The following is a 15,874-nucleotide window of genomic DNA, read 5'->3' on the forward strand; positions in this document are numbered from 1 at the left end:
AGCTTGGACCCAAGGTCTCTGGCTCTGGCTCAAGCAGGGGCTTACTCGGTCTGCTGAAGGCCCAAGGTCAAGGCACATATGAGAAAGCAATCAATGAACAACTAAGGTGTCTCAATGAAAAACTGATGATTGATGCTTCTCATCTCTCTCTGTCCTGTCTTTCAATCCCTCTCTCTGACTCTCTCTGTCCCTGTAAAAAAAAAAATGTACTTTTTATGATATGAACCTTTTCTTCTTCAGAACACTCTGGGTAGTGGCTAATTGCACTTCTGGTTTGCAAACCTTAAGACTCTTGAATAAATCTTATCATTTATTTGTAGCTAAAGACTCCAGGCTTTTTTTGAGTTCAATGAACAAGCTAAAGAATCCAGAGAGCTTGGGCAGGGTTCCTCCAGCAGACTGAAAAATATGGTCAGTCTGAGTCAGTGGCAATATCTTGGAAATGCCAGAACTCTTTTTGTAAGACTGTGCCTTCATTTTAGACTCCTGTTGACTTTTAAGAAAATAATTAATTCCCAAAATATATGTTCATTGTGGAAAAATTAGAAAATACTACAAAATAAAACATAATTACCATTATCAATGAAGGCATTCATGTAAAATGTATTAAAAAAGTGAAGCCATAATTTACATATTGTTTTATATCTTATTTTAGTCTTTTAATGATGCATTTTCTATTTTAAAAATAAGAAAATTGAGGAATAGGAAGACATCTAGTTTATTTCAAGCCCTAGCTAGTTAAAAGGAGTAATTAGGATTTTTATTTAAAATTGTAGTCATGCAGAAATTGATTGATTTTTCTTATAGGAGTGAGTAGGGGAATATAGGTAAACAAATATGCTTGGACTAAACACTACAGGAGCACTTGAAGAGCTATTCTGCACTATGACTGTTTAATCCTATTCCAACTGGAAGTCACTGCATCTATTGGTTAAGTACATGGAATCTGGTGTAACTGCTTATGTTTAAATTTGTGCTCTACCACTTTCTTGATATATGACTATAGGAGAAATTTTATAACTTTTGTGTACCTCAGTTTTCTCATCAGTAGAATAGAAATAGCCACCTCTTATTAATTGGTTTACTTTATTCTACTGCTCTTTCTTATAATGTACTTCTTTCATTGTCTCCTTACATCTCTTATGATAAAGTTCAATATATATTGTTTGTAAACTTGGCTAATTTTAAGAAGTAGACCGTAAGTAAAATTATTGTACTAGTTGAGGTTCAATCAGGAAAGTGGGACCGCTATGAATAATGTGGAATAAGAGATTATTTTAGCAAAATCTTAAGATTGTTTTCTACATGAATGAATTTTGAATTCTAGCTAGTACTTTGCTGCTTATTTTGAGATTTTGATTTTGTTCCTATGACTTCAGTAAATTAGGGCAATAGGATAACACATCAAAAATGTCCCAGGCACATTTGAGGATATATTATATCATAAAGTTGGCAATTCAAATCAGTGTAGAAAATATAAAGTATTAAATAAATAGTTTTGAGGAAATTTATTATTCATTAAGAAAGAAATAGTATCCTTACAACCTGTTATTTATGCAAAAAATCTAAGTGTGATTAATACTTTCTATCAAAATAACTACATTGTCTAATGTACTTCTAAAGGTTATTAAAAATGATGGCAAAAAGACATTTTCATCTTTTCCTGATATTAAAGTGAAAACTTCAGTGTTTCATCACAAAGCATAGTAGTTTCTTTGAATTAGATATTTTTTATTTTAATCAGGAATATCCTATTTTTATTCTTTTAAAAGTTTTATAAGAAATATATTTTGAATTTTATAAATGCTTTAGCAACATCTATCATGATAATCATGTTTGCTTCTTGAATCTTGCAATGTTATAAATTCTTATTATTGAACTAACTAGCACTAACAAATCATAGTATTCTGTTATTTGAATATACTGTTGGAATTGCAATGCCAATTTTTAAAATATTTTTTCTAAGTAATATTGCCTATTTATTTATTTATTTTCATTAAGTGAGAGGCAGGGAGACAGAGACAGACTACCACATATGCCCCAGCAAGCCCCCTACTGAGTATGCTTTGCCCATCTGTGGCCACTGTTCTGTTGCTTGGCAACCAAGCTATTTTAGTGCCTGAAGAGAGGACATGGAGCCATCCTCAGTGCCTGGGACCAAATTGCTCAAACCATTTGAGTAATGGCTGCGGGAAGGGAAGAGAGAGAAAGAGGAGAGAAAGAAATAGAGAAGGGGGAGGGGTGGAGAAGCAGATCGTTTCTTTTCCTGTGTGCCCTGACTAGGAATTGAACCTGGGACATCCACACAACTGGCCAGGGGCAATTTTCCTTTTATTAAATGCTTGCTTGTCAAATTTGGGGATTAGAAAATGTGACTCAGGAATTGTGAACTCTGGTTGCTTATCAGAATTATGTCTGAATGACATTAAAATATAGATGACTCTGCTGAATAGAAATTATCTTCTCTAATTCATAAGTTTTTGTTTTTATTGTTAATAATTTAAAACTTTTGCTTTCCTTTTATTTCTTACTGTACTGGATGCTTAATTTATTAGCTTCAATCTTTCTTCTTTAAGAAACTATATATATATATATATATATATATATATATATATATATATACACACTTCCTTGAATACACAACTAGCTAGATCCTATGGGGTTCCCATAATTGTTTCTATATGTGATGTCATTGTAAATTTCATTCCTCTTTTGAGTCAAGGGCATCTTAGAAGAGGACTTAAAACTTTCATTGATTTTTAAAAAAGTGTTTGTTTCTAATTTTGCTATTCATTTTTAGCTTTGTTTTACTGTGACTCAAGAATCCAATGATTTGTATAGATTCTAAATGATAGCTTTGCTGAGTAATCTTGGTTGTAGGTTCTTGTTTTTTGGGGTTTTTTTTTAATCATTTTTAATATTTCTTGCCAGTCTCTTCTGGCCTGCAAAGTTTCCATTAAGAAATCACCTGACAGTCTTATGGGAGCTTCCTTGTAGTTAACTAACTACTTTTCTCTTGCTGCTTTCAAGATTCTTTCTTTGTCTTCAACCTTTTGCATTTTAACTAAAATGCAGTATACTGATAATATATTTTAAGGGTCAGCGATCAATATATTAATATTAATCTAAACTCAACAATTACATTGTTAATATCTTTTATGTCTTTATTTGTTTATTTTCTCCTTTTCAAGGACTAGGAGATACATTATGATCTATCACTATTTAATTTTTCTAGCTTTTGTTTCTAATTAGCTAGTGGAATATTAAATTGAGCCACATGATTTTCAGAGCCTCTCATATTCATTATCATACTGATTTCTAGTTGTACAGAAAAATAAACAGCTATATATGTCTCTGCTGTGGTACTTGATACATGGAGAATATAGATGTTGTAGTTATTTTCATTACACGCTCCCCGTATAATTTCTCTAAGGTAAATATATTTACTGATTTATAACTTAAGCTTAACTTTTGCTTTCCTTTTTGTTTCTATTTGTAACACACATTAAAGCTGTTGTTTATTTGTTTTTAAGTTTTGTTTTATTTTTTTTTACTTGAAGCTTAATTCATATGAAAGAAAAACAAGCAATTATGCATTTACTTTGCCTTATAGGGAGCTGCACTATGTCTTTCATTTTTAAACCAATATATTCAAACAAACATCTTCCACATACAGAAAAAAAATAAAATAGTTCTTTCAGATAAAGAAACTCTAAGATCAATGTGAAAATATCTTGCATAATGGAGATAGCACTGATTATTGTTTGATGTCAATACTCAGTCATTATACAAATTTGTACACATTTGTCAATCTCAACGCTGAAGGTTTAAAGATCCATGTAGTTTTAGAATCTCTTTGCAGTTATTCTAACAACTTTCCGAGTAAAAATAGGGGTGCAAACCACCTTTAAAAGAGAATACACACACACATAACTCCTCTAAAGTTTATAACCTGTCACAGCACATTAACAACATTATTAGGAAAAACTGTGCCGAAATTACCGAAGTTGTTACACATAGCACACAATTTGAAGGAGACAGTCTAGATTGGTGAGCATGCTAATAAAAACCAACGCGAGTATAGGAGATATAAATTTAAAATGTCAGACATTTTCAATGCTTGTTTATGACTCCAAATTGCCATTTCACTCTGCCTAATGTTCATAATACAAAAAATAATAATAATGATTAAATGTACAATCCTCCCAGCCCCATCAGCCTGCAGCTTGTTAAATTGATCCACAAGAGAGTCAAAGCCTTTGTTAATCCCATATTCCACTATTTTTTCAGTTGCACACAACAATCAACAACAGCACATCATTTTGGTTCTTCAAAACAGCATTTGCAAATCCATAATATGTGTCTAGAAATGTATAGCTTTCAGCTGTATTTTAGGCTTAGTCAGAATATCTGCAGGTGCAGATTTGGCAAACAACCTTATTCTTGGACTCCTTTGTTGCTCCTTCAACTAAATTGACCTCCCTCTTGGGCACTGAGGGATTTTGGTGGTGGTTGCAGCTGGAAAGTGGGAACGAGGTGCCTAGCTGGGATTCATCTTTCTACCTTTATCCCTTGAAACAAGTTTAATTTAGTTGTATTTTTTTATTATTATAAACATAGTTGAGTTTATGTTTTTGGTCAAATCTCAGTTCTTTCAGTAGGCAAACGTGTTCTAGTTACATATATTTGGTCAAAATAATATATGTGGTTTTTTATCTTTTTATCATGTTTAAAATACAGTGTATGTTGGTGGGAATGTAAAGTAGTACAACCATTATGGAAGAAAGTATGGTGGTTCCTCAAAAAACTGCAAATAGAACTACCTTATGACCCAGCAATCCCTCTACTGGGTATATATCCCCAAAACTCAGAAACATTGATACGTAAAGACACATGCAGCCCCATGTTTATTGCAGCATTGTTCACAGTGGCCAGGACATGGAAACAACCAAAAAGCCCATCAATAGATGACTGGATAAAGAAGATGTGGCACATATACACTATGGAATACTACTCAGCCATAAGAAATGATGACATCGGAACATTTACAGCAAAATGGTGGGATCTTGATAACATGATACGAAGCGAAATAAGTAAATCAGAAAAAACCAGGAACTGTATTATTCCATACGTAGGTGGGACATAATACTGAAACTAAGAGACATTGACAAGAGTGTGGTGGTTACGGGGGGGAGGGGGGAATGGGAGAGGGATAGGGGGTGGGGAGGGGCACAAAGACAACAAGATAGAAGGTGACAGAGGACAATCTGACTTTGGGTGGTGGGTATGCAACATAATTGAACGACAAGATAACCTGGACTTGTTATCTTTGAATATATGTATCCTGATTTATTGATGTCACCCCATTAAAAAAATAAAATTATAAAAAAAAATAATAATAAAATACAGTGTACTTTCTCTTGATATTCTTTATGCTTAATTTTCCTATTTTGCCATTTAATCTCTGTGTTCTTTCCCCCCTTCCACTCCCAAGACATTGAAAACTATTTATAAAAGCTTTGGGAAGTGTTTTTAAGTGGTTAAACACTCTTAAACTTTTACTTTTCGTTATTCAAGAAGCTTTTTGGTTACTAAAAATTAAGTCTCTGTATTCCCAAGTTTTTATTGTTAATACATTGACACTATTAACTAGTTTTCTTAAGACCACATAGCATAAGTTTTCTGAAAGTTACTTGTATATCTTGAAATAAATGGCATTCAAAATTATGCTACTAATTTTTGAATATTATGTTAAGGTTACTATGTATGTTGCAGAATTATTTTTTATTTTTATTTGAAAATTTTTATTGAATATCTGGGATGATATTGGTTAATAAAATTATACAGGTTTCAGTTATACATTTTTGTAATACATCATCTGTGAATTGTATTGCGTGTTCTGTAGAGACATGCAACATACAAATATAAACATAAGATCAGTGATGAATGTCATTTATAAAAGTGGGAGAAAGAGTCCACTCCAAATGACTAATTATTTTTCAATGGGTATAAAGTATCAGTTATGCAATTGAATAAGCTCCAGATATTCTCTGTACAACATAGTGCCTATAGTTAATACTGTGTCATGCACTTGAGAATTTGCTAAAAAGATGGATATCATAGTAAGTGTTATTACCTTAAATGTGGTGCTGGTTTCATGGGTGTATGCTTATGTCTAAACTTATCAAATTGTATATGTTAAATAAGTATAGTTTTTTGAATATCACTTATACTTCAATAAAGCTGTTTTAAAAAGAAAAAGAAAAGTGGGAGGAGAAAATACCCAGAAAGGGACCAGGCAGAAGAGACAATAGTTATTATTTTAGATTATAATAGTCAGGAAAGATGTAATTTCTTTATCTTGAATAACTAAAATCTATAATTAATAAACTATTTGGCAAGACCATAACATTTGGAATTTCGCTAAAGACATTTGTAAACCTTTTCCCTTTTGCAGTTTGTAACAGCTTTTTGGGGCACACAGTCTAGATGCGATCTAGATTTGAGAAGTAGCAACAGGGACTCTGAGACAAAATTTCAATATAGTGAACATACATACCCATTTCATGTCTGGTACTGGCCACACCTACGCCATACGCCTCTAAAACATCCTTCACTGTCCTCATAGATTCATCGTACCTGGCTGCCAGGCCAAGGAAGTTATAGGAGCCCATGTTGATGACATCTTTGATGATTCTTCCAGTGAACCTGCAGAGAGAAAGGCAGGTGAGCACAAAGGGCTCTGTCACTTAATATCATCTTCGTGCTCCGTAAAAGACTCTCACAAAGAGATCTTGGGCCTGGCCCTAATCATATATTTTCTTTTAGACTTGCATTGTTGTCATCGCAAAATGGTTTGCCCTTAAAGGAAAGTATCCCCATAATGGAGCTAGGTAAAGTATTACGAAAAGATACCCCAAGCCGTGCCATGTTACTTAGCTTGATTTTCCTTGGGCACTTGCTTTCATGACTCCTATGCTCTGGTTTAAATTCCAACTTTCTTTCTTTTTTTTATTTTATTTTATTTTATTTCTGAAGCTGGAAACGGGAGAGACAGTCAGACAGACTCCCTCATGCGCCCGACCGGGATCCACCCGGCACGCCCACCAGGGGGCGACGCTCTGCCCACCAGGGGGCGATGCTCTGCCCATCCTGGGCGTCGCTCTGCCGTGACCAGAGCCACTCTAGCGCCCGGGGCAGAGGCCAAGGAGCCATCCCCAGCGCCCAGGCCATCTTTGCTCCAATGGAGCCTTGGCTGCGGGAGGGGAAGAGAGAGACAGAGAGGAAGGAGGAGGGGGGTTGGAGAAGCAAATGGGCGCTTCTCCTATGTGCCCTGGCCGGGAATCGAACCCGGGTCCCCCGCACGCCAGGCCAATGCTCTACCGCTGAACCAATCAGCCAGGGCCAAATTCCAACTTTCTAAGTGAGAAAATACCATGGTCATCACTCTCTCCTTCCACAAGAAGTAGGAAGATATAATTTGTCAATAAAGATAAAAAGGGATTTTCCTTGCTAGCTCTGTGTATCCTACACCTTCTGATATGGGTCTCGCTTAAATTGCAATATAAACAAGCCACCTTTGGCAGCATAATTCCTGTGACTTCCTTCACTGGCATGTGAGGGCTCGAAAAAGGCGGAATGATGGAAGACCAGTTGCTTCCATGCTTTGGTTTTCCAGATCTGTAATCTGGTGCCCGTGATGAGATATCCTTGAAATTATTTTCTTTCAACCAAGCACCTCCAGGAGGCTGCCTCACCTAAATGTCCAGTTGTAGTCATCCGACACCCTCTCCATCACGTCAAACAGAGCTCCCGGGGCACTGCAAATGGGCCGGTTCCAGTTGTCTCGGATTCTCATGTAAAGGTTCCGTGTGTAAAAATTCTCAAAGTTTTGATACAGTGGCACAAAATCCTGTATGACAGAGGCAGAAGTTTACCTTTGGTCCCCTGCTTTTTTGCATCTCATTTGCAATTGAGTGCAAGAGAAGACCTGGAAAAGTCATGCAAATATTCCATCTGCAAACACTTTTTTGAGCAAGGATTTGTGGGTATGGGGACAAGCTGGGGCCATAAATAACTGTGAGGACTCCATGCCGAAAGCATTTACATTTTAGTGGTAAAGTAAAAAGAAAAAAGTAGCAAATAAGAATAACAAGGATGACAGAAAAATATAAAACAAGTCCCAAAACATGTGGTGAAAACCCTGAAAACCTGCAGAATTTTATTGAAGAGTCACAATAGGTGTTTATGTCCAAAGAAATTTCGATAATCTTGGTTGGGTGACACATTGGTCTTCCCTTTTTAAAACATGAATTGTATATCTTGAAATGTGGATGAACTTGTACTTTGGACCTGCAAAACTATTGGCAGGTAACTGGCTGTCATATAGCCAGGGACCTAGAAACTGAGTTGAGTTGCCCTCACAGTTGAAATAATAGCATTGTTGTGCTATGTAAAATGTAATCTATACCCGAGGGCTTTGCAATCCAGATGAGGTTCAAAGCAAGACATATAATGTTATTGTCTAATTCCTAACAGTCAGTATAAGGCAGAAAATACAAAACCTTGGACCAAGCCAAGTACTTTGGGAATTTGTAAGATTAGAACTGGTGGGAGAAACACGTCTGCTGGAAGAATCAAGGTGGCTTTATGTAGAAGGGACAGTAAAGGTAGAATGAGATTGCTGTTGGCTGGAATGCTTGGACCCAGTCAGGGTGAGGGGGTCCGTATTCTGAAAATGGAGGGTATATTTGAGAAGAATGAATAAAAATAAAATGCTTGCAGGACATTTGGTCATGTAACAAAAGGTCTATGGAGACATTTGATCCACACAGACCCATCTACTTCACCCTGTATGTCGTTACCAGCTAAGATACTGAGGCGAGAAGGGTTATTATTTGCAATACAGCCACAACACAAATATTGGACCAGTAAAACATTATATATATATGTGTGTGTGTGTGTGTGTGTGTGTGTGTGTGTGTGTATATATATATATATATATATATATACATATATATATATATATATATATTAATGTGTAACTCTTATAAGCCAAAAGTAAAAATGAACGTTATGGGCTGTTTAAACTGAGGGAGGTTTTCTAAGCATGGGCACTTTGGACAGGACCAAATATCAAAATGTCTCCGTGGGCAGTTTGGACAAGACCAAGTGCCCATTGATTGAATAAAACAGAAGGCATATCCTGTTACTCTTTGCTTAGAACCTATAATGGCTCCCACCTCATGGGAGTTAAAGCCAGGATCTTGGCTGGTCTGGCTTCCTGCTCCCTCTCTGGTGCCATCCTCTACTCTTCCCCATGGTGTGGGTGAGGCTGTCATGTCAGCTAGTGCAGAACACAGGAGCCTTAAGTGTCCAAATGAGGAACTCACGCACTATCCTGGAGGCAGTGGGGAACCACTGAATCACTGGGAGTGAGCTTTCTCATTCTCCCGCCCATCCTATTTCTCTGTTCTTCTTCTCCTTATGAAATGGAGCTAATTTCCTGAGGGAACAGGGGAACCCTGGGGAAAGGCTTTGAGGTGTTACTAGTTAGGCCCAGTAAGCAACTAACTAGGGGCTTCCCATCACTGATGCTGTATAAAGATGTGCCATCATGGCCCCGAGGGGAGGTGAGAAAACATTCTATCATGCCAAACCTTTCTGGCTTCTGGCTCAGAGATCCAAAATTTCTGTCTGTGAGGAAACCAGCAGCTAGCTCTTAACTGGAATAAATGCTCAGAGGAAAAATACAAAGATTTTTACCTGTTCTGCAGGATCAGAGAAAACTTTCTGCTAGGGCAGGGGTCCCCAAACTTTTTACACAGGGGGCCAGTCCACTGTCCTTCAGACAGTTGGAGGGCCGCCACATACAGTGCTCCTCTCACTGACCACCAATGAAAGAGGTGCCCCTTCCAGAAGTGCAGTGGGGGCCAGATAAATGGCCTCAGGGGGCCACATGTGGCCCGCGGGCCGTAGTCTGGGGACACCTGTGCTAGGGAATGACCTTTACATTCAAAATACATTTTTATTATTTAAGTGCTTAAAATGTCTTTGTCAAAATTATGGGCTATTTTGCATCTGGGTGGTGTGAGCACAAGCCCAGGTCTGAAAATCAAGCTCAGCAGTCTACACGTTCCTGAGAGGGACAACTGAGCTTGGAAACCTACTTAGAACTCAAGATCTGGTCCAGGGAAGGCTGCCTTGGTTACAGTGCCTCCTCTACTACCTCCTCTGCACCTGCATGGCTCCCTACCACTGCACGTGTTTGTTGTCACCCCACCCCATTCCTTTGAGCATCAGTGAGGTTTCTTCAGGATCAGTCAACACCTTGCAAAGGTCAATGTCCTCTAGTCTCAGGTAAGCCTCCCACAGCATTTTAACTATACCAGAAAATGAAATTAGACTAGATATTGCTAAACCAAGCATTGCAATAGGAGAGCACTGCAATAGCATTGTGATATCTTTATCCATCTGTAGATTTAACTTGTCACCTGACCTACTCACTCTATTTTTTTCCTTGACACAACAGACTAGATATGAGAGTAAACCCCAGGCTATAAGGGTGCAATGATTTTAGGAGTAAGGAGTAGGAGGGTTCAGCAAAAGCTAAAAATGGGGCTACAAAAATGGCTTGTTTCTTCTATAATATGACAATCTTTCTTTTTCCACCTTTAAGCTTGTTAGGTACTTTATAATTTTCCAAGTGTTACATATATTTCTATCCAAGTTTAATAAACAAATTAATGAAAATGCAGAAAATTTGAGTGGAAAAATTTCGAATTGTACTTTGTTCTAAACCAATGTTCTTTTCAATAAATCATACTGCAGGGCTAGGAGTTTATAAAGAAATAAAAAGAACATATCCATGGTATATTGTAAAAAAATTACTATCAAATTTGAAAGCATAGTTTTTCTTATTTGAATTAACTACAACCACTCAGTAGCAAATAGAACCATGGATTTGTAGAGAGAGAAAGAATTATTATCGAGCACTGTTATTCATTTGTTCTTATATTGACACTTCTGTTCTCACCTAGTATTTTATTTTATATCATTATTTCCTTTTGAAAAATAGTTGTTTCTCTTATCAGAGTTGAGCTCAGGATAATAATAAAATATGTTGTGCTTTTTTTTCCTGTTAAAAAGGGTAACTATTATAAACAGATTTTTAAAGTATGAGAAACACAAAGGAAAAATGGCTTAAATTTAATTTTTCTTATTAAGAAATTAGAAGCAGGCTGAATAAACATGGTGGACTCAGTGCTTGTATGTATTCTACCACTAGTCTGAAAGTCCTGTAAAGTGGCAAAAATAATAGAAATTTAAAAACTAAATTTATAAATATTAGAAAGATAGTCAAGAATATCATAAGTCAAAAATATTGAAGGATCACAAAAGATAGAAAGTAATAAGATCTGGTCAATGGAGATGTAAAACAACAGGAAACTATAGCTCTGAAACATTTTCAAAGAAGACTGGAGTGGGCATAAGCTCCCCATAAGGTAGTTTCCAGCTGAGAGTCAGTACCTGCAAGAAGTTGATTCTTAGGGTGAGTAACTGGAAAGCTAGATCTTTTTGTCCTCCTTTTATTGGGTTAATAAGTAAGGAGAAATAATATTGTCTACAGGACAAAGCACTGTGGTGGGCAACAAGAGCTGAACAGAAGAACAATGCCCCAATGTGGGGAGCCCAACAGAAAGAACAGACACGACTATTACTGACAACTCATTCTAATTTCCCGTATAGTCACTTAAGATAAGTGAATATGTGGGCAAATAAGGGTGCTAAATATAAAAAAATGAACATAAAATGTGTCCCTGCTGTTTAATAAAAACTAGCACTAATAAGAGACACCCAATTCAACAAGCAGAAGAACTAAAGTTCAGAGAAAAGACAATAGAGGGGGGGCGGCAAGATGGCGATGGAGTAGGCGGACATACCAATTTTCACATCCCAGATGTGGGTTCCAACTTAATTTTAAGAACCATCATCTGGAAAAACCAACTTTGGACTAAACTAAGAGGACTCTTTAACCAAGGATTACTGAAGAAGCCACACTTGAGACGGGTAGGAAAAGTAGAAATGCGGAGAGGGCTGCCCAGCTCCTGGGAGTGAACGGCAGCCCAGAGAGACTTACCTGGTGGGAAGTGAGTTTAGTGGAGAGGGGAAGGTTCTGGGGCCCAGGAATGAAGCCCCAGCCTAGAAGAGGCGTATAGACAGTATTTAGCAGCAAAACAAGCAGGGATACTGTTTGTGAGAAAGAGACATATTTTTCAGACCCAGGATTCATCTTAGAGGGTCTGCGAAGTAAACCTCTTTCACAACCACTCACCCAGGGATCAGGGGAGAGATGAGAGGACCAGAGTAGCAGGAAGAAAGTGTAATCTAGGAGGTACAGGGAGAAATACTTTGAGGGAAAGCTCAAACCCTAAACCCTGGGCTGAGTCATTCCCCAAATCTAAAGTGAATCTTTTCCCCTGGAACCAGCAATACCAGCAAAGGGAAGCAGGACACCAGCCAAACAGAAGCTCTCCTACAGTACTCAGAGCAGAGTCACTTAGAAGGAGGGAGCAATCAGGAATAAAGTATTGAGTGCTAAAGTCTGAGTTGCATCACCCCCCCCCACTGCTGAGTGCTCTCTGGAAGGCAGGTGGTGGCGGTGGGACTCAGAAGCGCAGTCCTGTCAGTGGGGGCAGAAGCCAGTCTGGCCACGACTGAGGCCTGGTGTGAGCTCAGTCCTGCCTGGCAGGGGCAGAAGCTGAGAGTGGCCATGGGGGCAGAAGGGGTACACCAAAGTGGTTGGACCCATGGCTGTGGGCAGGGTGAGCAAGAGCAGTCCAGCCTGCTGTCCTGCCTGCAGGGGCAAGGCAAAAGCCAGGGAACCCATGAAGAACAGTGGCTGAGCGCAGGTGTGTAGCCCTGCCCACAGAGCCAGCTTGTGCCCTGGCGCATGAGTGCAGCCCCACCCACAGGAGCAGAGAGAAAGCCAGAGAACTGATGGAGACCTGCAGCTGAGTATAGGTGTGCAGCCCCACCTGCAAAGCTGAGGCTTGCTGCCCTGGCATAGCACACGAGTGCAGCCCTGCCCGTGGGGGCAGGATAACAGCTAAGGCCTGCCAGGGCTTGTAGCCCAGGCACATGAATACAGCCCCACTTGCAGAGGAGAGGCTGAAACCACAGAGACTGCTGCAATGGGTTGGCGCCAGCAATGCGCATTCCTGAACACCTGAGGCAGCAGCAGAGGGGGTGGCAGGCCTGCTGATAAATCACACCTAGGAAACACAGAGGCTGCACCCATTAGACTACAGTGGCCAAACCTTTCTTAAACACAGACAAAATGGGAAGTCAGAGAAATGCAACCCAAATGAATCAAGAGAAATCCCCAAAAAAGGACATGAGTGAGTCAGATATAACCAAATTACTGGATACAGAGTTTAAAATAATGGTTGTAAGGATCCTCAAAGATCTTAGAACAACAGTGGATGGACATAATGAGCACCTAAATAAAAAAAAATAGCAAATATTAAAAAGGACATTGAAATAATAAAAAAAGAATCAGTCAGAAATGGCAAATACAATATCAGAAATGAAGTCCACAATGGAAGAAATTAAAAGCAGGAAGGATGAAGCTGAGGATTGAATCAGCAAGTTAGAGAACAAGATAAAAAAAAAAGGCACAGACACAGAACAGCAAAAAGAAAAGAGATGCAAAAAGTCTGAGGAAACTCTAAGAGAGCTCTGTGACAACATGAAGAGAAATAACATCCACATCATAGGCATTCCAGAAAAAGAAGAGAAAGAACAAGGGATAGAAATCTTGTTTGAAAAAATCATAGCTGAAAACTTCCCTAAATTGATGCAGGAAAAAGTCACACAGGTTCAAGAAGCACAGAAAATTCCATTAAAGAGAAACCCAAAGAAATCTACATCAAGACACATCATAATTAAAATACCAAAGCTAAGAGATAAAGAAAGAATACAAAAATCTGTAAGAGAAAAGCAGTCTATTACCTACAGAGGAGCCCCCATAAGGATGACATCTGACTTCTCAACAGAAACACTTGAGACCAGAAGGGAATGGCAAGAAATATACAAAGTAATACAGAACAAGAGCCTACAACCAAGACTACTTTATCCAGCAAGGCTATCATTTAAAATTAAAAGAGAAATAAAATGCTTCCCAGACAAAACAAAACAAAACAAAAAACTCAAGGAATTCATTACAACCAAACCAATGTTGCAAGAAATGTTAAGGGGCCTGTTGTAAACAGAATAAAGGGAGAAAAGAATATAGTAAAAGAGGAATGTAGCTTTAAAGAATAAAATGGCAATAAACAACTACATATCAATAATAACCTTAAATGTAAATGGATTAAATGATCCAATCAAAAGGCATAGGGTATCTGTGTGGATAAGAAAGCAGGACCCATACATATGCTGTCTACAAGAGACACACCTCAAAACAAAAGATACACATAGACTGAAAGTAAAATGTTGAAAAGAAATATTTTATGCAAATAAAAATGAAAAATAAAGGTGGGGTAGCAATACTTATATCTGACAAAATAGACTTTAAAACAAAGGCTATTGTAAAAGATAAAGAAGGTCACTACATAATGATAAAGGGAGCAATCCAACAGGAAGATATAACCATTATAAATATCTATGCACCTAATATAGTAGCACCTAAATATATAAAGCAGACTTTGATGGATATAAAGAGTGAGATTAACAGCAATAGTATGATAGTAGGGGATTTCAATACGCCACTACCATCACTAGATAGATCTTCAAGAAAGAAAATTAACAAAGAAACAGAGACTTAAAGGACACACTAGATCCCTGGTTGGCAAACTGCGGCTTATGAACCACGTGTGGCTCTTTGGCCCCTTGAGTGTGGCTCTTCCACAAAATACCATGTGCAGGTGCTATCTCAATAAGGAATGTATCTACCTATATAGTTTAAGTTTAAAAAATTTGGCTCTCAAAAGAAATTTCAATCATTGCACTGTTGATATTTGGCTCTGTTGACTAATGAGTTTGCCGACCACTGTACTAGATCAACTGGATTTAATAGATATCTTTAGAACCTTTCAGCCTATAGCAGCAGAATATATATATTTTTTTCAAGTGCTCATGGTACATTCTCTAGGATAGACCACATGTTAGCACACATAAGGAGTCTCAACGAATTTAAGAAGATTGAAATCATATCAAGCATCTCTCTAATCACAATGGCATGAAATTAGAAATCAACTACAATAGAAAAACATAAAAACCCTCAAACTCTTGGAAACTAAATAGCCTATTATAAATAACAAATGGGTTAACAATGAGATCAAAAAAGAAATTAAAAAAATTCCTAAAAACAAATGATAATGAGCATACAAAAACTCAAAATTTATGAGACACAGCAAAAGCAGTACTGAGTTGGAAGTTCATAGCATTACAGACACACCTTAAGAAGCTAGAAAGAGCTCAAATACACAACATTGAATCTAAAAGAACTAGAAAAATAACAGCAAGTAAAGCCCAGAGGTAGTAGAAGGAAGGAAATAATAAAGATCACAGTGGAAAAAAAACAATTGTTTTTTAGTGGCTAAAAAAACAATACTGAGGATCAATGAAACCAAGAGCTGGTTCTTTGAAAGGTAAACAAGATCGATGAACCTTTAACCAGACTCACCAAGAAAAAAAGAGAGAGGACTCAAATAAATAAAATTAGAAATGACAGTGGAGAAATAACAACTGACATAACAAAAATACAAAGAATTGTAAGAAAATACTATGAAGAACTGTATGCCAAAAAATTAGACAACATAGGTGAAATGGACAAATTTTTTGAAACATATAATCTTCCAAAAATCATTCT

General features: G+C 37.5%; 1 protein-coding gene across 1 annotated transcript in view; it reads right to left on the reverse strand.

Moving 5' to 3' along the window:
* The window catches only part of SPTLC3 (serine palmitoyltransferase long chain base subunit 3), a 152,187-nt gene that overhangs the window by 86,859 nt on the left and 49,454 nt on the right, over positions 1–15,874 (reverse strand). Inside the window, exons 3-4 of the mRNA XM_066235091.1 lie at positions 7,758–7,912; positions 6,560–6,708 (exon numbers count right to left, since the gene is read on the reverse strand). Of these exons, the coding sequence (XP_066091188.1) occupies positions 6,560–6,708; positions 7,758–7,912 (304 nt within the window). The remainder of the gene's footprint in view (positions 1–6,559; positions 6,709–7,757; positions 7,913–15,874) is intronic.

Source organism: Saccopteryx bilineata, chromosome 6, assembly GCF_036850765.1.
Source record: "Saccopteryx bilineata isolate mSacBil1 chromosome 6, mSacBil1_pri_phased_curated, whole genome shotgun sequence".
Lineage (NCBI taxonomy): Eukaryota > Metazoa > Chordata > Mammalia > Chiroptera > Emballonuridae > Saccopteryx > Saccopteryx bilineata.